Source organism: Lissotriton helveticus, chromosome 6 (genome assembly GCF_964261635.1).
Source record: "Lissotriton helveticus chromosome 6, aLisHel1.1, whole genome shotgun sequence".
In the NCBI taxonomy this organism is placed as follows: domain Eukaryota; kingdom Metazoa; phylum Chordata; class Amphibia; order Caudata; family Salamandridae; genus Lissotriton; species Lissotriton helveticus.
Genome location: NC_136067.1, coordinates 1,637,220,961 through 1,637,248,038, shown reverse-complemented (window position 1 = coordinate 1,637,248,038; position 27,078 = coordinate 1,637,220,961). Strand labels below are relative to the sequence as shown.

Genomic DNA, 27,078 nt, shown 5'->3' with positions numbered 1-27,078 from the left:
GCTTCCATTTAACCTGTTGAATTGTGGGATTTGCAGTCCAAACTCTGTAGTTTTTCCCTCTCGTTCCCCGTGACTATCAGTTTTTCCCTCCAAATGTCTCCTTTGCTCTGTGCTAAGACCTGTATGTTAAGCAGTGCACCCTCAGCGACCATTTTGTGTTAACAAGTCAGTGAAACCAGCCCCCTCCCCCCCGAGACAGCAGTAATCTGCTGTAAGCTGTTTACGCTGTGTTTAATAGAGACTGTGCACTTCGTTTTTGGCCAGGAGAGGAAGTAAAGCTTTATACAAATAGTGTTGTTAGAGGACAAGTTTGTTAGGACCTTACCTGCAGAAGTCCAAAGGCTGGACTGTTCCCATGAGGCACAGGCTCAAGACTGATTTGCATATGGCCATGTCTGAACTGGGGTGGCGTGGTGAGCAAAATATCGATGGATTAAACCCAGATCTGTGACTGGGGGTGAATGTTTTGCCAATGTGCAACATTCCGTCCATCATCTTGTGTGTTTTGCTGTTCGCCCTATGTGGGAAGGGTATGCCCAGACGTGGGTCCCATGCTCACTACGCCACTTGAGTCAAGCTATCCTGGCTGATGACGGCTGATAGCCAGAAAGTGGTCCTAGGATGCTTGATTCCGGTCCAGGGAAGACTTGGCTTGGCAGTTCAGGCTGGACTGTTCCCATGAGGCACATGGTCAAGACTGATTTGCATATGGCCATGTCTGAACTGGGGTGGCGTGGTGAGCAAAATAACGATGGATTAAACCCAGATCTGTGACTGGGGGGTGAATGTTTTGCCAATGTGCAACAATCCGCCCATCATCTTGTGTGTTTTTCAAAGTGTGGATTGAGCCTGTCTGTCTCCTAGGAGATTTCTGAATAGAGGCGCAGCTTCAAACTCCCTGGCCAGCAAACCTTGTCTGAGGTAGCTGGGACCTTATATAGTCTGATATTGTTTGGTACATGTGTACACTGATTGGTGGTTGTATCTGATGTTTCAATTGGTTTAGGGTTAGTGTCCTCATTGGTTGGGTATTTGAGGGAACTGATTGGTTTCTGAGTCTGTGATTCAATCAATGTAGGGTTGGAACTAGGGCTAAGGTTAGGATTTCTATTGGAAGTAGGGACTAGGGCTTCCTGTGTTATTGGTTGACTAACATATCCACCACTCAAACTACTTTATATTTCACTATACTCATTTTCAACACTAAATCTTTATGGGTTCCGGAGTAGCGTGCTACTCACCAAAAAAAAAGTGATTTAACACCCCATCAGGGGTAACAAGCGCTATATAAATACAAACCTTTTTTCCTCTGGTATCCTCACGAATCCAAATAACTGACTAACATATCCACCACTTAAAATTTACTTGCATTTTTCACTATACTAATTCAACAGTAATCCTCTATTGGTCCCGGAGTAGCGTGCTACTCGCCAAAAAGCGAATCGACGCCTCGTCAGGGGTAGTAAGCGCTATACAAATGCAATTACCATACAATGCAATATAATTTGCATACTCTATTCTGATCTGTGGGCCACTCATCTTTATTTCCTGTTGAGAACACTAAATCAAAGTCGTGGTTAACAGAACACCAATTTGTCTGGTCTGATTTATATTTCCCATCCTTCGTTTAGCATTATAGGTATTACAATCCTGTTCCTGCGTTTTTATGTACAGTATAAGAATATCCTTCTCTTATCATGGTTTCAAGGAGTTCGTCTGTTTGTAACTTTGTTCTTCCAGCGGCTTTCCATGATTTCCTCTGCTTCTACAAACATAGTTATTCATTTGATTGAACACTTACTTATCAATTTTAATTTAAGTCCCTGGCTCACTATACAGTAATATACATGACAAGTTAAATGTTTACATAGTGACGAGGAAAAGAAAAACGGGGATGTTGTTTAAATAGCGGGGAAAGGGATGGGAGTCACATAGGCTTCTTGAATATATCCATACCTACTAGTTATATCGACCTTCTGCCTTAGAGTGCCCATAATTCTAAAATATAAACTCTTTGTCCATCATTATTTTGTTGCCTTCTATGAATACTGTAATATTGTATAATATTCATAATATAACCATGCGACAAATAGGCAACAATGTACCTGCAATTAAAGATAATGCTGTGCCTTTGAGAATTTGATGAGTACATGGAGCGATCTGCACATCTGCTTTCCTCCACACCAAAAGAAAGACTGTGCCTCCCCTTCACATTATCTAAAATGTATTGCTTAATTCGAAAACTGACCAGTAAATATTCCAGTTTATATGGCTTCGGTACTACGGAGATTTTTGTAGACATTAGCTACAGGGCGTGACCAGTTGAAAATATAGTAATTATGGAAACTAACCAAGGAATGTGTCCATCTCCACGTGCATTGCAGTGCTTATTTGAGAAGTAGGGTTTAGGTTGTTCAATTATTTGAAACTCCAGAGGCTGCGTTTAACTATCAGCACAGCAAATGTAGTTTAACTGGTAATGCTTTGAGATGCAGATCTGTGTGTTACTTCCTTAGACTTTTTAATGTCATGATGCACAAATGCAAGTTTCATAGTTGTTTTTAAAGGAGATATCCGTTGTAAAAATATTTATCTAATTACATAGTGGTAACTGATAGAAACTGCATTGCTGAAACCCTTCCAACTTTTTAGAAATTAAGAGTTCGTTTTTACTTCATTCAGGGATGTTATTGTTGTAGCTTATGGCACTGTCATACCCTGCTCTCAAAAATGAAGGGTCTGAATCAGAGTTTGGCTGATATTTCCTCCGCCTTATTACTTAGGTGTCTTATATCCATAAGGCGGACATGATATCGGTCACAGTTGGGGTGGAGTAGCCCATTGCTAACCTTTAAATCCGACCCCAGGTCTTGCTGGTACTAAATCTATGGGTTTTCTGTGTCCAGGGTTAGCTTTTCCTCAGCCAGCTCCTTGGCTGAAACCAAATTTTGCACCCCTCTTGATCCTCCCCCTCCACCCTTTCCCCACCGTCCCCCTCCTTTTTGTGATCCTATGGAGGTTGCCCTTTTGGGCTCAGAGGTCACGTCCTGACTGAATACATCACAGCATTGACCAATCTGTTTACACACATTTGTCCCTTGTCCCCTCACCTTATCAACTATTCCGTTTCTAAAGTGCATGGGCGAGCCCTTGGGAGGGTGCAACGGCGGAAGAGGGAATGTGAGAAAAATACTTGGAGAGAGACTAAGGAAAGTAAATAAAGCACATGTTTATGTACAGCCTCCATTCTGGATGTAATGATCTGAACAGGGGGTCTGGATTGGAGCTAATTGTATGCCCCGGGCCTGAGCGCACCTCGCACGTGCCAAAAGCTGGCCCTGCTTTGCTTAGTAGGCTCCATGCCAAGGTAACCAATGTTGTGCGATCATATTAGTCTGCTTCATAAAGAAATCAATAGGGTAGTCCTTCTGATGGTGCCTCAGTCCTTTTGCTTTCTCTTATTAGATATTACAAGTGTGTTTTTTTTTTTTTAGAGCACTCCACTTGCAAATCACTTTCTTAATTCCTTGTCCATCATATGCTGCCACATCCGTAGTGTGTTTTACTGTGAACTTTGCCCAAACCAACTGAAAAAGGGTGAGAACAACAGAACCAAATATGGATAGATTACTTTGACCGTGTGCCCAGCACCCTTCGTTGTAACTAACAGTCCCTTCTTCACAACATCCATCCTCCAATATCCAGTTACCACAGTTGCGGAACTTGTGGTCATGTTCTGCATTGAATGAACATGAGAAGAAATGGCTAAACGTAGATGCTGTTGATTGGGGCAGAGCCTGGCATGTATAGGAATTCATTTCATGTGAACTAAAGAGTTATTTCAGTCTGAAAATACCAAGGCCTTCAAACGATTAGAGAGTTAATCAGGGATTTAGATAATCATCATGATTGATTTCGTCACAATTGTAACTTGGTATATTGTATGATGCAGTAACATCAACAATAATTCAGTACAGATAGTGCGAGTCTTTGTAGATAAGAATATACATGAAATTAATATATAGGGAATGTGTAGAGCTACTTCTATTAGTGGGATTATTGCATGAGTTGACCATACGGGGACACGCTTGACTTTCATTCATTTTATGTTGCTGGGAGAGTTGGATAAACACAGAGGTACCTCTGATTTATATAAGGGTCATATACCACAAGTATGTATTGGACTAGTATTTGACATGTTCAGCTTTAACAAAAACTGTTACTACGAGATATTGGTGAAATATAGACTGCCGTCCCAATGAAGGTAAAGGACATTTACAAATATTTTGTGTGCACATCCTTATGTGTCATCGCTCCCCTGCAGATGATTTACGTTTTCGAAAGAACTGGTACCTCTGGATCACGGAGGTGTTCTATTCAGAGACTATCTCCTCCCTAATGTGACTTTTTTAGCTTCAACGGGAAAGGGACCTTTGTTGGCACTCGTAGTTCTTTTTTACTTCTTAAAGCAGTCGAATAGTTATTTTCAAGGGAATAAACCTCTTTTTTGCTAACTATACGCTTAATAGGCTGGTGCTGGCCTTGGATTCTCTGGGGGTTAAGAATTACGTGTTAATAACCACCTTTCTTTTGTTTCTTAATTTTTGGTTTTGTATTGCTCAGGTAATTCTCTCTTTTAGAAGTACTTCACAAAATGTAGACAGGACATTATTTTTATTACTTTGAAAAAGTGAAAGCAAGCACGAATAGACAAGTTGCAGCTTTTTCAGAAGAAAGTGTATTTTCTATGTTGGATAAGTCTAGGGAATGTGTGTGTGTGGCTGATGTGATCTCATTGCAGATGACCTGCTTGACTGAGGACCCAAGCCAAACGCCATTTGAGTTAAGTTAGCCCCAATTCAGACTTTTTCATACAATACTTGTTGTTTTTCCTAAGTAATTCCCTGTTTTATGTACAACTTTTACTGCCACTTTTTTGTTGTTTTGTAGAATTTCAAATAACTGTCCTTTGTATAATGAAATATAACTGTTCTCAGTTTATCAACTGGAAAGATGAACGACTGAATCTTCATCAGTTTTGGAACCTGTTGCATGCTGGTTGCACTCAGATCTCTCCAGTGAATTTTTAATTCATTAATCTGTCCTACTGTCTCTAGGCATTACCACATTCTTTAAAAAAAAAAAGTTACATTGATTTTACAGTATTCAAAACCTTTTCCTAAGCATCATGCTGAATAGTACACATTCTTCTATCTACTAGGTCCAATTCACTGGTTGGCAACCCTCCCCATCCCTCACTTTGAATGTTACAGATCTTGGGGTTGTATACATGTTTAACATCGGGAAACAGCAATTACAACGCAGATTTTACCACGCAGTACCATTACATCGCATGTGTTACAACGCATGCTATGTAACAACGCGTAGCCATTACTATGCATACCGTTATATCGCATGCGCTTTCACAATGCATGCAATGTAATGGCTATCCGCGTCGTTGTGAGGAAACTGAGGCGGTGTCCTCACTGCGACATAAGCAGGCAGGAAATGGAGGACACCAAGCCATTGCACAGGGAGATACAGCTGGTTAGAGAAGAAACACGAGGAGAGTGAGGTAAGTGGGATTGCGCTTGGGGTGGGGGTTACTTTTGTTGTAGTGTTGTAATATTTGTGTAGTGTTCTGTTGTGTATTAGGCTTTAGGGTAGTGTCGGGGCGGGGGGGTCATGCAGAATAGTGTTTCAGTGTAGGGTCCGGACTAGGGGTAGGGGCAGGGTCGTGCTGGGGGTAGTGTTTTAGGGTTTAGGGTAGTGTTGTAGTGTAGTGTTTTAGGGTTAAGAGTAGTGTGTAGTGTTAGTGTAGTGTTTTAGGGTAGTGTTGTTGTGTTTGTGTAGTGATTTAGGGTTTAGGGTAGTGTTGTAGTGTTTGTGTAGTGTTTTAGGGTTTAGGGTAGTGTTATAATGTTTGTGTAGTGTTTTAGGGTTTAGGATAGTGCTGTAGTGTTTGTGTAGTGTTTTAGGGTATAGGGTAGTGTTGTAGTGTTTGTGTAGTAAAGTGTTTTAGGGTTTAGGGTAGTGTTGTTTTTGTGTGGTGTTTTAGGGTTTAGGGTAGTGTTGTAGTGTTTGTGTAGTGTAGTGTTTAGGGTGGTGTTGTAAGGTTTGTGTAGTGTTTTAGGGTAGTGTTGTAGTGTTTGTGTAGTGTTTTAGGGTTTAGAGTAGTGTTGTAGTGTTTGTGTAGTGTTTTAGGGTTTCGGGAGGTGTTGTAGTGTTTGTGTAGTGTTTTAGGATTTAGGGTAGTGTAGTGTTTGTGTAGTATTTTAGGGTTTAGGGTAGTGTTTTTGTAGTGTAGTGTTTTAGGGTTTAGGGTAGTGTTGTAGTGTTTGTGTAGTGTTGTGTTTTAGGGTTTAGGGTAGTGTTGTAGCGTTTGTGTAGTGTAGTGTTTTAGGGTACTGTCGGGGGGGTCGTGCTGGGTAGTATAGTGTTACTGTAGGGAGAGGACTGGGGGTCGGGAGAAGGGTTCTGCAGGGGTAGGGTAGAGCCACTTACCTTGAAAACTTTAATCAGGAGGATAGCTTTACCACACATGCCTTTGCGTTGTAATGACATGCGTGGTAAAGGCATAGTCGTGGTACACGTTTATGATGTAATGGCATGTCGTTGTCATTGAGATCGCGTAGTAATACCCGCGTTTTAATGGCACGTGTGGTATTGGTATGCAATGTAATGACATACATCCTTTAACATCACCCTGGGTAATCAATTCCTATTCAGTATCCCCTATACGCATTCCCACATTCTTGTTCAAGCTACATTGTTGAAACAAACACAATCATAGGCATCTAAACCCAATATGATGTGATGTAATGGATCACATCTCATAATTGTCGCTCTTCTGTTAAAAATCTGCAGAACATATCCAGCACTTGAGACGTTAACGGAGCCACATCAGCTCACAGCAACGTTGAGCTGTGTCATTGGAGTTGCTCGGAGCCTTGTATCAGGTGGGCGATGGTTTCCAGAAGGTCCAACGCACATGCTTCCACTGTTAATGAGAGCACTACCTGGAGTCGATCCAAATGATTTTAGCAAATGCATGGTGAGTAGCAATCTTCAACCATAATGAATACCTACACTTGAGTTATTGTATGTTTATCACAATAATACGTCTCTCAGATGTTGGATTTTTTTATGGAAATGTGGCTGTTATAATCTTGATTGTTGTTTTGTAAAGGTACTTTAAGCTCCAGACCTGTATTGAAGGTAACTAGCACAGTAATGATTGGTATAGATTTCTGGAATTTACTGGTATTAGAAGCCATAAAGATGAACCATGCCTTTTATTTATTTTGGCTCAGTTAGTTTAACTCGCCATTGGACTTCGGCTGCTGTTGACTTGTGTTTAATATGATCTGAACCTCTGAGAAGGTGATTTTTTTGCTCTCTTGGGCCGGAATCTTGACTGACATTCACCTAGGACCTGATGAATTTTTATAGTTATCAATGCCAATTCAAGATGACACACGCCTTTAAAGGTCTCCATGACCTAGGACCAGAATACATCAACCGCTGACTAAACTTCCACTAACCATACAGAAACCTTTGATCCACTGCCCTCATATAGATATTGTGCATCCGTCAAAGCCACAGCAGAGGTCATTCCTTCTCCTACCTCGCCTCCAAGTCCTGGAAAGGCCTGCTCCTCCTCCTCCAGACATCACCTTCTCTGACGAACTTCAGGAAGTTAATCAAGATCTGGCATTTCATCTGAGCCGACCCATTGCCTGGATAACCTCACGGGTGATTAGCTGCGCTATATAAATAACGCTTGCTTGACTGATTGATTGATTGATTGATTGATTTTTCGATCAATCGTTGGTTGCAAATGTGTAGCAGCCAGATTCACTAGTGTTAGTCATAGTAGTGGAAAGTTAGAAATGAGGTCTTAGTTGTCTCATGCTAGCAGATAAAAAAAAACACTTTCATTTGGTGGATCCTAAATTTGGGCAAGATTTCCATTACAGTTTTTTGGCCTAATTGTATGACTTTTTTTCTTACAAACAGTTGTGAAGTTCATTCTTTACTCCATTCAACTAAATAGTTCACGCAAATTGACTTTGGGGATTGTGTTTGTAAAGGGATTTCATGATCCTAAAAATGTGATGTAGCTGTGGTAACTTTTATTTCTAGCTCAGTTTCTACTTATTAGTGTATATTTTTTATCTTGGCCATCCTTACTCATCTGACTGTGATTTTCTTCTTAAATTGGGATTGACACTTTGTTAGATGAGATTTGGCTTAACTAAGACCTCTTATAAAGTATTTTGTCAAATGTGCACCTGTTAGATGAACGAATGATGAGTCAACTTTTCATTGATTTTCAAAAACACCTCATCATAAGGGTCACTCCTAGGCTTCTTTTATGGGTGAATTGGTAATCAAGTAATTCATCTACAAGAGAGGCAGAGGCCCTGTCAGAAATTAATTTCCTAGCAAGTGTCGCTTGATGTCTTGAAATTCTTTTTGAAGGATTACTTTTTAATTTTAATAAACTTTATTTTTTCATTTTCACAAAACAGATGGCTACATTATACAGTAATGGAATAGTGGTTATCAGGTGGAACTTACAAGATCATAATTTTCTTTACAAGGATCAATATTTCTAGGTGTCAACCAGGAGGTGGCTCCCGCTATTCCATTGTAATATAGTTTCATAAATTGTCCTCCATATAGCTCAATCTCATTCAGTCATCATCATTCTCACCCGCACTTGCATCCGTAGTATACGCATCCAACATGTCTGAAGTCACTACAGGAAAAGTAACTGCACTACTGAGTTCTCACCAAACACTCAAGTCCTCAGTCAGCTTATCATCCCTCCTATTAGTTTTCATTTGCACTTCTTCTGCCAACGCCTATTCCAAAACATTTGGACGCCAACTCTATATTGTGGGGGAAGGTTGTCCCATCCAAGGGATGGCCACCCTTTGTTGTGCGCGAACCAGGGACAATTGTGTAAAATCTATAGGCCGTCTTTCTCTTCTTCGGCCTTTTAATTTGGTCCAGTAAGCAGGACAGTGGGTGTTTGCTGATGCATGTAATCCTGAGCATCTCTGTCACTACTTGTATCCAGTAGCTTCGGAATGTCTGTCACCACCATGCCCACATCGAGGACAATCTTCCGATCCGAGGGAGTTTATTCTATGTCGCTTTTTTGGGGTTATATAGGTCCTATGACAGAAATTAAAATGGATCAATTTGAACCGGGCGTTGCCTGACACTGTACGTGTGAGCCCTGCTACATTTGCCTATTCGCTATCCGTCAGTGGGGTCCCAATGTTCGTATCCTTTCCCAGTTGTGTCTTCGAGGATGTCCGCATGCATCCTATAGCTGCAGGTCCCTATCGTGAGTCCTCCCCATTTCACAGTGCAGCTGTCTTGTGCGTGGTCAGATAAAAATTATGCTAAACGTGTCACAACAGCGTCCTCCATCCTAGGCATATTTGCTGCCAGAACTCTGTCCAGTCTACTTATAAGTGCTGTGTGTAGCTGAAAAGCATGTGTAAACATGCTGGGTAGGGTGGCTCCGTCTCCAAATGTCATGGAAGTCATGTCTTGCATGACCATCCATAAGGCTTTAGTCATCTGCGGCTTTGTGCCCGCTTTGGGGGGTGACCAATCCATACTGGGATCTAATATACAGTTAAAAGTTTCCTATCCATATCATGGGTCTGCCTAAGTCATGTACTAGCAGGTCCAGTAAGGTGTCATAGAACAGGGGGTCATCTGCGTTTGGTGTTTATGTATTTAGTATAGCTAAGTCGCTGCAGTCTAGTTCCCCTTTTGTGTTTACATATCGCCACCCCCACATCAGCCTCCGAGTATGTAAGGGTAAATGGTATTCTGGGTGCTACCCATATTAATGTCCCCCTTGCGTATGTAGAGTAGGAGTGATACACTTGTCCGCACCATTTACCAGCTACTCTCAAAGCACCTATATCATCCAGGTGGGTTTGTTGTAGACAAGCTATAGAGATTTTATGTCTCTTCAAAAAAGATAAGTTCCTATATCTTTTTACATACGTCCCAAGCCCCCTAATATTCCATGCCAGTACTCTATAATTTGTTGCCATCCTGGTCGTGTAGTATTAGTGAATGTTATTCCCCGCCGCCCACGCCAATCGCCTGTAGCCTGAACATATAAGAGGGTACATAACCTTCAAGTTATAAACTTACCACCCCCCTCCCACGGGCAGGTATAGCATAACCAAATAGCCATTATTGCCCACCCATTGCTGGCAAGCCAATGGGTACCACCAAACAAACGTCAAACTCCCAGATTACTCACCCTTGTCTACGAGTATTGCAAGTAGCCACCATTTTTCATCTTTCATCCTGTCAGACTTACACCCATGAATCATCCCACTCCACTTTCAATCCTTGGACGTAGTAGTTCCGCTCCTGTACCTCTCATCCCTCAGGCCACCCAGTCTACAGCGATGTCCTCGCCCCCGGTTATGTATACTCTCCAGAGCTAATAATCCTATATAGTTTAGGCAGTCAGGCAATTTCCACCCCCCTTGAGGAAGTCCCATCAACATCTCTGGTACACAGTTCAGGGTGGTGGTCTGAGTCAGCGTGTCCATATCTGGAATCAAGTCTTCCTCCTGCCCGGCCTCTCCTGCTGTGTCTTCTGTAAGTTGTATGGTGCCATCCTCCCCGACTGTTACCCTTAGCTCCCCGACGGGGCGGTACCAGGGTCCCTGCTTGCTTTATGAGTTCGCAGTCTTTGTCTGTCTGGTCGGTGCCTCATCGCTGTCGTCTGTCTCGTGGAGGCGGGGGCAGTGCTTCGTCCCCCAGTTCCAGCCTCTCCCAAACTTTCTTGTGTGTCTCAAAGAAATGTGCCTTTCCTTGTGCCAATACCTTCAGCTTTGTGGAGTATAGCAGTGCTTTCAGCTTCACCCCCACAAAGGATTTTCTCATGTCCTGCGCTTGTTTGGTATAGTTAGGATATATAGTAATCTTGGCATTGTCATAGTTCAGCCCAGGATGTTCTCGGGTCGCTATGAGGATAGGATCTCTGTCTCTGTAGTTGAGGATTTTGGTGATCAGGGTCCCTCAACAGCTCGCCCGGGGCAGCAGTGGCTCCAGGGCCTTGTGTGCCCTTTCCACCACGAAGAACTCAGATAGCCCAGAGGGCAAAGTTCAGTGCGGATCCAGGACTGCAGGAACTGTTCGACCAATCCTTGTTCCACCCGTTCTGGAAATCCAAGTACACTGATATTATTCCGTCTGGACCTGCCCTCCACATCCTCTGACTGTGGTTCTTGGGTTTTTGTGACCGTATTCATCTGCACCATCTGCCGTTTGAGGGTGGACACCTCTCCCTGGAGATCCGCAATATTCCCTTCTGCCGCTGTGACTTTATCCTTGACTTTACGTAAATCCATTCTCAACAGATTCACATCCACGGATACTGTTTGAATTTGTTGTTCTAGTGCAGCTCTAGATCCCTGAATTGTGGCTAGTAGCTCTGATCTGGTTGATATCTCTCCGTCTTCGCTAGGACCTGTTTGCCTTGTGAGTCTTTGGGTGGGGTGCCAAGGGGTAAGTAAGTAAGTAATTTATTATTATACATAATTAATTAAAACCGTTGCATACATTAAGTACTTATAAAAATGGAGGTTCATTGTTCATAATACAATAAGTTAAAACAGTGTTAAAATCCCACATTCATACTGTAAATAAGGCTATTAAGAAATCCTCTTAAAAGGTACATCATGAGTATTACAGTCTTCAAAACTCTGGGTAATTTAAACAGCTGAAAGTTCAGTGCTAATAAATTGATGGAGTGGCTGCCGACCTGTCATTGTCCCTCCGGAGTGCTTGTTCCTATGCTCGGTGCCTCGGTATGAAGTACGTGGACTGCAACAGGGTGCTCTTTCTAACTTGGAGGGACAAACAACCAATGATGCCTGTTAAAAGTGATAGTGCAGCCGTAAAGTGCTCTTCAAAGGTTTTACAGAACAGACTCCGGTAGAGCCCAATTCCTCTGTGTTGGTTTGATTTGTGACCAGTGGTGAGGAGTTTTTGAGTCTCTTTGCAACTATATCAAAACATTTTGGTAGCCGGCAGTTTAGCTGCACCACAGCTGGATTAAATCACAGCTTTACTGCCTGCCTGCAGGTCCTGATGCAATACTGCTTGAATATTGGTCTTAATAAGGTTATCCTTATGTCCCTTAAATTGTTGCAGATAACATGGATATAGTCCTCAGTGCCGTGTCCACACAGGCGGCAGAGCTACCCGCCTCCTCCCCTTTCCCAAGGTGGTGTAGCAGGGATTCTGCTCCTACACAGAACCGTGCATAGAGACTTGGAACCTCAGTGAATTAGGGTGTGCCAAAACTCACCTTAGTAACCAACATCGCCAACCAAACTAGCATCAGTGTCTCATTGGCTCTTCCATAACACCAATGATTAGACAACCCAGAACATGGAACTTAGATTACTTCAGGCAATGTGGAACACATGAACACTCTTTCGTTATACTATCATACCAGTCCAAAACAGGGAGTAAATGAAGGCACGTGTAAGTTTGAAATATTTATTTCTAATGCCGTGTTCTCATGCGCAGTATCTTAGCTAATACAAGAAGACATATTATAAGCAACAAGATTTTCAGCATAGTTACTATTCCATAAAATACAAAGGAAGAAAGCATGTTATAATGCTAAATGGAAACAGGTTTAAAATATACCTATATTTCACCCTCCCTTGCTAGTAGTTTAAATTATATCTACAGAAGGTCTCTTGGGATTACAAGGGCGGCCCCATACCTCTGGTACTAGCAGAAATGGATCACATCAGATTCTGCACCAGCTCTCAGCATGCAAATGTTCTCCAAGTGTGTGTGATCAGGCCTACGCAGTGCATTATTAAACGCGCCAAAATCAGAGGTGGCCACAGCTGCATATATGTTATGTCTAGAACGTGCACTGATCAGTCCGAACAACAACCACTGTGTTGAACACTCTGCTAGACTCTAAACATTTATTATATTGTGTGCCGTGTGCAAAAGGCAGCAGAAAGGAAAAATGGTGTTTAAACTTCTAATAAGCTCATGTCAACTTAACACAGTGTGAATGCAAGGTTTAGCCCCACAACACCCTCCCTTGATCTGAGCACCGATAAGAAAGGGGCAAATTTGGAAAGCAGAGTTCAAGAACAATAGTCACAAACGGGTTCATCGGGGCAACCTCTAAACGGAGCTTTAAAAAGTTTTCCTCGGTGGCCGTTTTTATTCCAGTTTTGAAGTAGGACTAGGGTTTGAGGACTTCCTAGTTATTGAGCACTACCCAGCCATTCGCTTGTTTAGCCTTTGTCACTATATTTTTTAAATGACAAGTGTGCCATTTGAGTTTTCTGGTCGGACCCAGAAGCTCGATGGATTCCAGAAGATATTCTCTGGCTGATGATTTTCCAAGGCAAAACAACTCAGTCCAGAGGTGAGAATTCAAGGATCCTTCCTCGACTCCTCTGATTTTATGCCAACATTTAATAAAAGCTCCCCATCTTTCAACCGACTATTTTTGTAGCCTGAATTCCAGCCATATTTGTGCCGTCGAAACATATCTGGGGCGATAGAAAATCGCTCGATAGGAGTTTGCTATTATTATGTCCAGGACTGCAGCGTCTTTCCCTTTCAAAGGTTCACTCCCATAGGTTATAGTTGGCTGCAGTTTTGCTCGCAGGACCTGTAGCAGAGGGTCGAATGTTAAATCCAGCAGCTTCTTCTTCAAAGGCTTTATTGCTAGATAAGTCATGACTCCCTTTGTCCGCAAGGACTCCAACTGCGGTTATTGTGATCCTAAAGTATTCCAAGATACTTATAACCTATTGACTGGTCTAAACGCTGCCCATCCAAATACCAATTTATGATATTTTTCTTGTGGTAATTTACTGCCATAAGTTTTGTTTTATTGACGTTTATTTTTAAGTTTATTTTTAAGGCTTCAGTTGTGAAAAGCTGTAGGTTGCATCCAGGAAGTGCTGGAGTCTAATAGGGGTCCGGCTTATCAGCACTAGATCATCTGTTTAAAGCAGGCTTGACAATGTCAATTTTCCTAGACTTTTCCTAGCTTCGGAGCATGGGATGTGCATCTGTCGAGTTCCCCCGGAAGATCCACTAGAAAAAGGTTAAAAAGCAACGGGGCTAGGACACACCCTTGTTTAGCCCCTTTGAGGTGGGAATTCTTTTTGATAGATGTGTCACAGCACCTAGCTTTATCCTAATCCAAGTATCGGTGTGCTGGTGCCTAAGTTGGTCTAAAAGAGGTTTAGGTATCCCCCATCCTTCCAGTTTTTGCCAGAGCTCGATGCGGTCTACATGGTTGAAAGCTGCATCAGCAAGGTTAATGCCATAATATTGGTTATGTTGCCTTGCCCTTGGCAAAACCCTGTTTGAGTTGTTGGAATTATATTATTTTCGGAGGCCCATGAGACTAATTTGTCTAGGATTGTCACTGCATAATATTTAGCCTCAGTCTCTATAAGGGCGATCAATCAGTAATTATTCGGGGCACTCCTTTCGCCTTGTTTGTAGATGGGGCTAATACTTGAACCTTTCCGGGACTCTGGGATTATGAACGTTCTAAGCACGTACCTAAAAACTGGAACTAGTGCCGTACTCCAAAATTCCTCGTCATGCTTGTACAACATTGGGGGTGGGGTGCCAATGGGTGGTGTATTGGGTTATTGTATTGGAGCTGGCCACTAGGGCTGTCTTGTCTTTCCCCTGCAGGGGGCCTAGGTAGAATTCCGCTACTGCCTCGGGGGGCTCCACTCCATAGCCTTCACTACAGGATCTCTGTCAGTTCTTCTCTGTAAGGCCCAAGTTCTCTTTGCCGGGTCCAAATCAGAGCAGGAACCTCCCTCAAGATAATTTTCCCCAAACCTGTGGGGATATCACAGCAGGAGTCCTGGAACGCACGGCCAGCACTCTCCGATCAGTCGCATTTGCACCTCAGTCCCCAGGCCCTCTCAGGTGCCAAGGAGGTAAGCCGAGGCCCAGTCCGACACCTGCAGAGGCAATGCCCTCAACCGGGCAGAAAGCAGGATCCTGTATTCCTCGCTGCAAGGTAACTATCCGGTCTCCTCTGCTAGGCCCTGTGTTCTCCTGACTGAACCCAGATCAGACCGGGCCCCCACAGGATCCAGCTGTCCTTCCTCTTGGCGCGTAGTTGTGTTGGGTTAAGTTTCTCCAGGTCTATGGGGAGTGGGGGGGGGGTGGTATCACAGCGGGAACCGCCGGTCGTCAGGGCAACGCTCTCCAGTCAGCATTTCTCGGTCCTTAAGCCCCTTCAGGTACCAATAAGGCAGGCCGAGGTTCAGTCCCCAGTGGCTGCGCCCCCACCTGGGCTGCGAGCAGGACGTACCGGTCACCTCTGGTGCGCTTGCTGTCTTCCCGGTAACAGTCTGCTGCCCCTGGGGGTCCGCAGCGTGCTCCTGCTGGCTAGCCTCTGGCGCTCGTGGGCTCAGTCCTCCGAGTGACTCTGCGCCCGCTTCTTGCGCCGCAGTCAGCTCCGTCCAACTGTGCACTGGCTGTCCCGCCCCTCGTTGACCAGAGAGCTGCCCAATGCCATCTGTCATTCAGGTGCCCAAGACGAGGATTAAGGTTATTTTCCAGACGGCCGCTCGATCACTGTTCTAACCTGGTACGGCGGCAGTTCCGGTTCCCAGGGTGTTTTGGTTGGGCCTTCACGGCCAACCTCAGTCACAACCGATCAGGTCAGTGGCCTCTGCGGCCACCTTAGTCTGCCGCAGGCCTGCAGTCCCTGCTCAGTACTCAAACATCCGTCAGCAGCTTCAACCGGGACAGGTGTGAAATACCACTCACTTTAACTAGCGATGCTTCAGTTGTGCATTTCTGGTAGTTTTAATCCGGATTTAGGAATATTAATGGCAAGTTGGCCGGGAGCTCCGGGGCTCACATCCTGTCGGCCATGTTGCTTGGCCACACCCCATTTTCGGAGGTTTACTTGACTTTTGTCAACTCACTTTTTAGGAAAGTGATGTTCCTATCCAGGGGATCTGTCCTCACAGTTAGCAAAGCAGTGATTTAAGATAATAGGCAATCTAAAATTCAGCATATTTTGGAGATGGCCTCAGGAGAGGATTGCTTACAATTGAGTCTGTCACCTTAAAAAAAACAAATAGAGTAGTGTATGGGAAAGGCTGTTGTGATTGTGTGCCCAGTCATGTTTCCATTGGATTTAGCAGTATCACGTCTGCAAATTATACTGATTGGCCATGAGTGAAGTGATTAAGGCTTGCAAGAGAGAGAGCAGCATTCGCTAACGCAGAATTCCTTGGTGACCGCTCCAGACCCTTAAGGGACCGGGATGCCATTAAAAAATGTCACAATGCAAGGGACGTCCAGGGAGCTTACAGCAGTTGTTTCCTCCCTGTATTCCCCCAGGCCAAATGCAGGCAAAGTAGAAACTGTCCCTCATTTTGTGATTGCATGCCCTTGGGATTCGCTGGAATGTATAACATGCACCGTTCATGCTCCATTTTCTGTATCATCTACAAGGAGTCCTTTTACTGTTATGTACATTTAATACATTGTGACTTCAAAAGGCACTATTGCCAATTTGAGTGAACCTTGTACTTTTTATTGTTACCAGGTATTATAAAATTCCTGCTCAGATAAACTTCATGCTCATTTCAATATATCAAAGGCAATAACTTTTTTGAAATCTGAATTCTTTCTATACCACATTGAGTGATGCTTCCTCTTTCAAATCTAAGTTGTTGTAGCCCAAGATGTTTTTTGTCTGTTGAAGTTTACTGGATTTAAGTGAATATTTTCTGCTGCATAGTCAAAAATAAGCAAAACAGTTTTTTTTTGCAAAACTCAGGACCGAAACAGAGTTGATCTTTGTAGTCATTTTTAACATTTTAAATGATGTCTGTGAAATGATTAAAGGTGTCTGCAATTTTATATGCTACGCTGCTAAATTGTTAATTATGTAAAAAGAAAGCAAAGAAATTTTGGTTTTTAAAATTCTGTTTTTAAATTCCCAAACAGATCACATTCCAGTTCATTGCAACATTTTCCACACTGGTGCCTTTAGTCGATTGTTCTTCCATACCGCATTACAGAAATGACCTCACAGAAGTAAGTTCTATTTGACATCAATGTTGTTGATTGATCTAATTTTTCGGGTAAAGTTCATGGCTGACCCAGATAATATTAACTAAAAGCGAAAGACAAATGCTTACAAGATTTATCGTATGATCTACGGCTCTAACTGTAATTTATATCAGATATGTAATAAATACTTTGTAGGCCTTCAGTAAGGAATGAAATGGAATTACACCCTAGTAAGTAAAATAGATGAGAGAGAAATGAGAGAGTTAGAATATTTATTTAAATTATTTTGGTTCATTCTGTATCTTTTTAGAGTTCACATAGTTTAAAAAGCAATACTTTGATATGCTCTTAATAATATGTCCTCAAATGTGAATTTGTCTGGTTATTGTAGAATAGGAGGTTTATTTTATGTTTTTATTTTTGGGGTTTTACATAGTGCAAAAGTGACCCGAAGGTATCGGAGCGCTTTACGCAGTTTGCGCAGCAACATTTACTGGGAATACAGGGGATAAAATACAGGGTACAAAAATACAATAGCTATTGTAGTGCATGAGTGAAAGAATTTAGAGGTATCGAAGGTTGGTTGATAGAGAGTTAAGAGGAGTACATGCACATGTCCGGAGGTAGCGAAGTTCAACTTCATTGGAGGTTAGGGGAGACGTGTATCCGAGGACATTGATTGTTTTAGGAGGTAGGGTTTAGGTATTTGTTGAGCAGAAGGAGTTGAGTTTTTTCCTAAGTGTAGGAAAGATTGAGTGGTACAAAGATCCTGTGGCAGGGCATTCCAAATTCTAGGTGCATTCCCAGAGAACAAAGGTCTTTTTTAGCCCCCTTTTAATAATTTGTTTGTAAGATTGATAGGTTTTTCCATTTCCATTTATGAACTTTATTTCGGCCACTAGGGCCATAAGAGTACAGACAATAAAACAAGTAACAGACACTTAAAATGAAAAATTGGAATAACTGACAAACATCTTCTTGTACAGTGATCATCCTACGAATGAGAAGGAAAAAACACACAATACATAAGAGTACAGCAGGGATGTGAAATTATACATAATACTATCATATACCTGGTAAAAACAGAATAAAAGCAGCCATCCTAAGATGAAGTGCAATCTAAAATTTTTACAAGAATAAAAATATAGGACTACGATGCAAAGCCCTGAGCCCGGATCTACTTTAAATAGGCCAGCCGAATATGCCACATACAGTTAAAAATTGTGATACAGCAAAGACAATTGGTGGGTGAGTGTCCTACTTTAAAACCCTGTAAGCCTCTATGCTGCGCACAAAGCCCAAATTCTTGCATAGTTGGATTAACCAATTCTTGCGCGGCAGCCGATAAACAGGACAGAGGAGCAGGACATGTAGTTCAGACTCCTCCTTATATTTTCATGCAGGACATTCACCCGTTTGATTTCTCCTCCATTTACTAGTATGCGCTAATAATGGAAGAGTCCCTAGTCGGAATTGCACATACAATTTCCTGGTCAATGGGGGTTGAATAAAACCCAGAAAACTTTCCTTGCTGTATACATCTTTTACTAGCAGAAATTCTGCTGTTAAACGACCACATGAGTCACTTTCTTGAGTAGACGTTAGATTGGCTAGTCTACAGCAGTTGACTAGATCCAGCCTAGAGATCGTGGCACATGATGTCACAGGTGTTCTCCAGAGGTCCGGCTTGCCTACCTTATAGGCAAGATCCCTTATGTGACACAGCCATGGAATTTTCTTGATGGTGCAGATGGATAAGAGCTCAATTACCTCGGCCCTGTAGACAGACCGCTCTGGGGTCGCCCACATCCGCCGCCAGAAAGTTAAAGGTCTCAGGGCGATTTCTTCATCAAGGGGCCTCATACCCAGGTCCATGCGATGGGGTGTAAGGGGGGTGCTACGGGGTAGGCCTATGAGCTGACGCATGAAGTTGTTCTCCACCTTAATCAGATTAGTGGTTGGGCAATGCCCCCACCACTCCACCCCGTATAGTGTGGCACCCCTGTTCTTCACCAAATGTTGTTCTTCACCAAAGTTTTCAGCGCTTCGTCCATCATCTCCATGTCAGATGGAGAAAAAGTCAACCACTTAAATAAACTTCCAATGGCATTTCTAGACAATGCGCAGAGACAAAGGTTGGTGTCTCTTTTATGTCACTGGCTAGTGTTCCCACTGATGGAGTCAATTCTAGAAGGAGTTTTTGAGTTTTGAGATTTGTTAGACCCCCAGCTCCTGCCTCTGTTTAAAGAGGCCCTTGAAATTATGTTCTTCCTCTAAATTAAAAGAAGGGTTAATCATGGTGTTCTTGAAACCAGAGAAAGCTGAAAATCGGTCCAATCGTATTGAAAAATTGTCCCTAATAAATACATGAAGGGCTCGGTTTTGCCATATCAAGCAGGATTCATCGTGGAAAGAACCACATCTAATATTCTGTGTCTAGGTTGTGAAATACTTAAATATGTAAATTCAGAATTACTGGTGGTTTCTGTCCTACTAAAATCTGAGAAGGCCTTTAATTCATTAGAGTGGCCTTTTATGAGGACAATGATGTGAAGGCTGGGATTGGGCTCCTATAGGGCCAAGTGCAGAGATCTGCATTATACTGGCCCAGTAGTATGTCAGAGCATTAGTGGGTACTTACCTACACCCTTTGAGATAAACAGAGGAATGCGACAGAGAAGTCCCCTCCTGCCCTTATTGTCTGATATTGTATGCACACTGAGGAAGTGATCTGCACAGATTGTTGTTTTATATATGATGCTTATTAATAACCATAAATGCAGATGGTGTACCTGACATCAGTTCTCAATACATTTTTTGCGGTTTGTTCATCTGCTGGGATGATGGAAACTCTGGAGTAGATCAGAGGTATGCACTCTCTCGAATACCACAAAAACAGTTTGAAATGCATTACATCCTATGAAGTAACACAGGTTCTGTTAAATTCTTGGACATGAAAATAAACCCAGATAGGACCGTCCTACTCGAGGGTACCAAGGGGCTGAGGATGTCAGATGTGACTAATAAAGTCGATAGATTAGGTTACTGCTGTCAGTGGAAGGGTGCAATGTGCTGATCAAAATGCTAATAATGCCTAAAGTATTTATTTAAGACATTGCTCATTGCTGACGTTGGATTGTGTGGGTGGCCAAATTTGAATCAACTGTTCAGTTAGTACTGACATGTGCCATATTACAAGGGCGGTCTCACAGTCCCCGTTCCTCAACTACATATCTTGGCGACAGAGGTACATTTTACGACATTGATACCACCCCACACCATATGTACTTTAACTGCAGCTGAGAGGGGGTACTAGAGTTTGGAACATTACAGCAAGCTAAATCACTGAAACGCTTAATATTTTTTACACATATTAACTTTGTAGCATCAACAGAGCATTACATGAGATGGCAAGCACTGCTGGATCCATGCAGCTGTGTTCCCCAGAAATTGCACTACCAACTCATTTTATGATACCTCTAGCAGTAGTAGGGAAAAGGATTTGAAAAAAATACTACAGAAGCAAGAGCCGCTTAGGATTGGTGGGAAATAGTTAGCACTTGAGCACTCTAAAGAACTTTGTACCATCTCCTTTCTAGTGTATTTATGTACAGTAGATGAAGACCTGCATTAAAGGTCACATGCACAACATTCCTGCTAGAAAATGAAGAATGATTCCAAATGTGTCACTTGTCCAGAATGTAGATGGATATTCCAAATATGAACTATCATAGTGCAGTTTCAATCCATACACCAATACTATTACACTCATATTTTCCCATAAACTGGACACAACAAAGGATCCAGTGTGCATGAGATGTAAAACCCCTAAAGCAGATTAATTTTTTTACTTACTTTGAGATGCCTCAAAATACAAGTGTTGACTACATTAGGTCAGATATTAGAATATTAGATCTCCCTCGCTCCCATTACTGTGGAGTAAGCAGCAGAGCTGCCGAAAAACAACAAGAAAACTGGTATGTACTACCATTTCTCATGGCGAGAAGGATGGTTGTCATAACATGGAAGAGCAGGCCTCGAAGACTTCAGTAACACTATGAGAAAGCTGAAATGTTTGACACACTACTGGCAGTATCGGATCACCCCAGAGATATTTGGGGCCAACTCTGCTCATTTTTATACCTTGAAGGAGAGAGTAGAGACTGAACCAAATGAAACACATTGAAAAAAGGGACAGATGGGGAGAAGCAGTTGTTCTCTTGGATGCATACATTGATGGTAAAAATCAGGACCCCAGTGAAATATTTTGGAGAGTACACATTCTGTGATGTAAAATAAATGTAATTTACATCTGATATGTCATAATGGTTAGGATCATGGTCATCCTTTTACTTGACTCTGATTATTAATTGGGATGCATCTGTGATTTCATATTCATGCACCATGTGTTGTATTGATGTGGTGATTCAATAAACTATCTGTATACATTTATATCATGTATTATATATTATTAATAGTCTTGTACATAACAACATGGCTCTACAACGTTTTAATACAAGTGAGGCAGTTGAAGTCCAACCTGCACACTTTTACACATATTCAAATAGTAGTTTGCCAGTTGACTGTAAAATTCTGCGTGGACTATAGAGTAAACTCTGTAGCGGATTTTCAAACGCTGTGGCAGAGCTGAGGCACTGGGCTGCACTACGCTTTGTAAGGTAGAATAAACATATTCAATTTTATTCTTATTTCTACTAGTAACTAGTGCTGTTTTTTAATTATTTGGTAACTGTTGTGACTGCAGAGCTCTGAAATCTGTGACCTTTTTGTATGTGGGTTTTCAAGCCCAAAAGGATACCTGTTATTGTCCCGTGGAAATTGAACTGAAAAAGGTTGCTTTCTGTGGGCAAGTTTACATATTTAAACAACAAAAAATGTTAACTGGCCTTTTTATTGACAAGGTGGAATCACAATATAGCCCAAAATCTCAACCTTGTCTGATGGTGCAGTATGGGAACCACTGTTGGGGGTTCTGTTGGTAAAGATTATTAACTATTGGTTCACGTTACTATCCAGTACCAAAAGAAGGAATACTTATCTTGATCTTATTAAGGGTAAACAAATTGTTCATCCAAGCTCTGCTCTCTGATATGTTGGGTTGATTGATTGCCTGCCTGGACCAGGAGAGTTAGACCGTCTGAACACTTCATGCATGTTGTCAGCATAGTGTTGAATTAAAATAATCCCAGCAGCACATAGGGTAAAGGCTGACAAGAAATGTTCAACAGCAAACGTGCGTGTGGGGGACACCACAGCTTTGCTGTGATGAGTTTTATAAAAGTCATTCAGGAAAACTGTAGTCCATCTGTTTATAATAAAATAGTCTAACCACCTCCTGGTCTGTTCCACATAATGCTCACTTTTTGATGCATGATAATGGAAGGGTTGGTTACATTGTTCAAAGCACCCTAAACGTCCAATAGGATTTCACATGCAGAATGTCTCAGATGAAAATCTGAAAGAGACACGTTATTGATAGATTCCTTACCTTAGAATATCCCCAGGCGTCAGACTGGATCCGGAAAGTTTTGCTTGGCAGTACCCCTGCGCGTCAGTAGGTGGCGTCCTGTGGCTCCGCGTCAATCACTGGCGTCGGAAGCACCGAGATGACTTCACAGGGAGTACTTGGGCACCACCCATGCGCACTGACGTCACTTTCCGCGCCAGTAAGCGCATATCCGGATTGAGCACGTACCTAAGTCACTTTTTCACTGCTATTTTGAGACTTTGTCTCCCCCCTTTTTTCTCCTGGTGCGCGTAGGGATGCCTGGCTTTAAGTCTTGTGGGGCCTGTCACCGTAATATGTTGGTGGCAGACCCCCACGATGTTTGCCTCTACTGCCTGGAAACCGATCACAACTCCCGGGACTGTCGAGCCACGGCCTCAAGGCCTTGCAGGAGCGGCGTAGGAAATTGCTGGAGGTCCAGCATTCGTCACGCCGCCGCTCCGGGTCTGGGGGCCGCTCCCGGGACCGGTCACGGGACTGGAGCCGTCGCTTCTCGGGCTCCAAGTCTTCGCCTTCGGATTCCGGTAAGCGACGCCATAAAAAGAAGTCGAAGAAGCGTGTTCGCTCTCTGACGTCTCCCCGTCGCTCCTCGGAGGTGGACGAGGGGGACAGGGGCTTTGCCCCAGCGGCTCCTCTGGAGCCTGGGAGTCCTGCGGCCTACCCGCCATACCCGGGTCCGTTGGTGACTCCCGAACAGATGCAAGAGTTCCTTGCTGCCATGAACCGCCTTTTTAGGCCTCGGGCTCCTGCCGGCACGTCTTCGGGCCCCATGGTCCCGTGTCCACATCCTGTTGGTCCGGCGGCTCCGCCACCGGCTCCAGCCCCGGCGCCACAGGATCCTACGCCATTGGCTCCGGCCCCGGTGCCACGAGTTGCGTCGTTGCCGGCTACGGCCGCAGCGCCGCCCTCCGCGCAGCACTGGGTGCTTTTTATCTCTCCCTTGCCCTGGTTCCCGGACCATTTTGTTCCGGCCTGGGATCCGCATTGGTACGCCGTTCGTTCCATCTCCGGCTCTGCCACCGCGACTGGCCCCCTCTACACCAGAGGCGGATGAGGACTGGGAAGGGACACAGGATCCTCTTGCTCTGCAATGTGACTCCGAACAAGATTGTATGGATGACTTGGAGGATGCAGGCGAACTCAATGTCTCCTCTGATCCGGGGTTCGCCTCTCCCCCGCCTACGATGGAGGAAGGTGCCTCCTATATGATGGTACTCTACCGGGCTGCTGAGGCCCTCAACCTTGACCTCCCCACAGTGGTCCTTAAGACCAACCTCGGGCTCCCGCCGGCACGTCTTCGGGCCCCATGGTCCCGTGTCCACATCCTGTTGGTCCGGCGGCTCCGCCACCGGCTCCAGCCCCGGCGCCACAGGATCCTACGCCATTGGCTCCGGCCCCGGTGCCATGAGTTGCGTCGTTGCCGGCTACGGCCGCAGCGCCGCCCTCCGCGCAGCACTGGGTGCTGTTTATCCCTCCCTTGCCCTGGTTCCCGGACCATTTTGTTCCGGCCTGGGATCCGCATTGGTACGCCGTTCGTTCCTTCTCCGGCTCTGCCACCGCGACTGGCCCCCTCTACACCAGAGGCGGACGAGGACTGGGAAGGGACACAGGATCCTCTTGCTCTGCAATGTGACTCCGAACAAGATTGTATGGATGACTTGGAGGATGCAGGCGAACTCAATGTCTCCTCTGATCCGGGGTTCGCCTCTCCCCCGCCTACGATGGAGGAAGGTGCCTCCTATATGATGGCTGCTGAGGCCCTCAACCTTGACCTCCCCACAGTGGTCCTTAAGACCAACCTCCTCACCAAGGTGCTCCAAACGACGTCTACTTCGTCTAAGCCATTGCTTCCTTTCAATGACGCCCTTACGGAGGTCCTCTTGGGCACTTGGTCGAGGTCAGCCATGGGGGCCCGGGTGGATAAAAACGTCGCCAGTCGCCACCGACCAGCGCCCGGTGACCCTGCCTTTTTGACCACTCACCCTATGCCTGAGAGCATGGTCATTCAGGCCGCGACGTCGCAGAATGCCTTTCCCATGGCCCCGCCGGATAAGGACTCTAAAAGACTGGACCAGTTTGGGAAGCAGTTGTTCTCTTCGGCCAGCTTGGGACTGCGCTCAGTGAACACCGCATGCTTGTTGAGCCGCTCCTCCCACGCGGTGTGGGATGCTGTTGCCCAGGTGTTGCCTCCGTGTCCTGAGGAGGTGCAGGCTTTCCTTTCTCAAGCTATTGCTGAGGGTAAGGATGAGGCTAAGTTTGCCATCCGGTGTGGGTTGGACACCACTGACTCATTTGGCAGGGCGATTTCTATGTCTGTGGTGTTGCGGTGCCATGCCTGGTTGCGTTCGACTGGGTTCTCGCCCGATGTCCAGAGCTCACTCATGGACATGACTTTTGATGGCACCCGCTTGTTTGGCAACAAGGCTGACAGTACCCTGGAGCGCTTTAAGGACCTGCAGGCTACGACCAAGTCCTTGGGTCTTTCTGCTAAGAACCCGGCCACTCCTGGTTTTCGTTCCTTTCGTGGCCAAGGTAGAGGCACCCAGGCTCGCCCGTCCACCAATCCTGTGCAGAACCAGCCTCAGTGCGGCCGTGGTCGCGGTTTTCGCAGGGGCTGGTCGGGAAACCAGCATGCGGGTCCGTCCAACTCCACCCCTGCTGCTTCCACCTCCAAACCTTCCTAATCTGAGCTTCGGGGAGCACCACACGGCAGTGGGTGTCAGGATCCGCCACCACCTCCCCCACTGGCGCAAAATTACATCGGACAAGTGGGTGCTGCAGATAATCTGCCAGGGTTACTCACTTCCCTTTCAGTCCTCTCCTCCAGCCATGCCACCTCGGTGCCACCGCCTGTTGGGGATCATTTGGTTCTTCTCCAACAGGAAGTCACGGCCCTCCTGGCCAAGGGGGCCATCAAGTGCGTTCCCAGACAGGAAGTAGAGAGTAGTTGTTATTCCCACAACTTTCTGGTCCCCAAGAAGGAAAAGGGGGGCCTGCACCCCATCTTGGATCTCCGGGACGTCAATCGCTTCCTCCAGAAGGAGAAGTTCAAATTGATAACTCTGGCTCAGGTCCTGACTGCTATTGACCCTGGAGACTGGATGGTGGCGTTAGACCTGCAGGACGCTTATTTTAACATCCCCGTCCTGCCGGCGCCCCCGGCGATACCTGCGGTTCACGGTAGGCCAGGAGCATTTTCAGTTTGCCGTGCTCCCTTTTGGCCTTACCAGTGTCCCTCGGGTGTTCATCAAAGAGATGGCTGTGGTTGCAGCTCATCTGCACAGGTCCAGGGTGTCCGTCTTCCCCTACCTCGACGACTGGTTGATGGAGGCGGGCTCACCCCAGGCAGTCGTCGGCCACCTCCAGACTACGGCCGACCTCCTGCACTTGCTGGGGTTCTCCATCAACGTCCCTCTCAGGAGCCCCCCTTCATCAGAGCGGTTCTGGATTCTGCATTGTTTCGGGTTTATCCTCACGAGCAACGAGTCTGGGATATTCAGGCTATAATTCCGATCTTTCAGCCTCTATCCTGGGTTTCGATCAGGATGACCCTACGGCTTCTGGGCCTGATGGCTTCCTGCTGGTGACACATGCCAGATGGCATATGTGGGCTCTGCAGTGGGACCTGAAGTTCCAGTGGGCACAGCATCAGGGCAACCTGTCCGATCATGTCCAGATCTCGGAGGGCTCTGCTCAACAATTGCAGTGGTGGCTCACAAATCGAGATTGGGTCAGCGGCAGATCCCTCTCCCTTCCCCAACCGGAGCACACAGTGGTGACGGATGCGTCCCTCCTGGGATGGGGAGGCTACTTGGGAGAGGTGGAGATCAGAGGCCTCTGGTCTCCGGTGGAGTCCCGGCTCCATATCAACCTTCTGGAGCTGTGGCGATCCATCTTGCACTGATGCATTCCTTCCCTCTGTCCAGGGCAGTGTAGTGCAGGTGTTCACGGACAACACCACCGCCATGTGGTATTGCATCAAACAGGGCGGAGTGGGGTCTGGGACCCTAGGACAAGAGGGTCTGCGCCTCTGGTTCAACACCTGGCAGGTTCTCTGAATGCCAGGGCGGACAAACTCAGCCGTCGGTGCATGATGGATCACGAATGGCGTCTGAACTCTGACGTGGTGCAGGGTCTCTTTCTGCAGTGGGGAGATCCCTGGTTAGATCTATTCCCCACCGAATATAACGCGCAATTTCATCAGTTCTGCACGTTGGAATTTCCAAGGCAGCACTCGCTCAGAGACGCTTTTCGTTGCAAGTGGAGTTTTGGTCTGTTGTACGCCTTTCCGCCTATACCACTTTTGCCAGAGTGCTGAAGAAGATCAGGCGCGACCGGGCCCAAGTCATTCTTGTGACTCCGGACTGGGCTCGAAGAGTATGGTATCCCAAGCTACTCAGTATGAGCGTCGATTCCCCGATCCATCTGCCTCTTCGGGA

General features: G+C 45.0%; 1 protein-coding gene across 2 annotated transcripts in view; it reads left to right on the top strand.

Annotated features, from left to right (window-relative positions):
• Positions 1–27,078, top strand: part of PSME4 (proteasome activator subunit 4) — a 1,411,622-nt gene that overhangs the window by 276,074 nt on the left and 1,108,470 nt on the right. For both annotated transcript variants that reach the window (XM_078649478.1, XM_078649477.1), the window contains 2 exons: positions 6,868–7,054; positions 17,047–17,136. In XM_078649478.1, the coding sequence (XP_078505604.1) occupies positions 6,868–7,054; positions 17,047–17,136 (277 nt within the window). The remainder of the gene's footprint in view (positions 1–6,867; positions 7,055–17,046; positions 17,137–27,078) is intronic.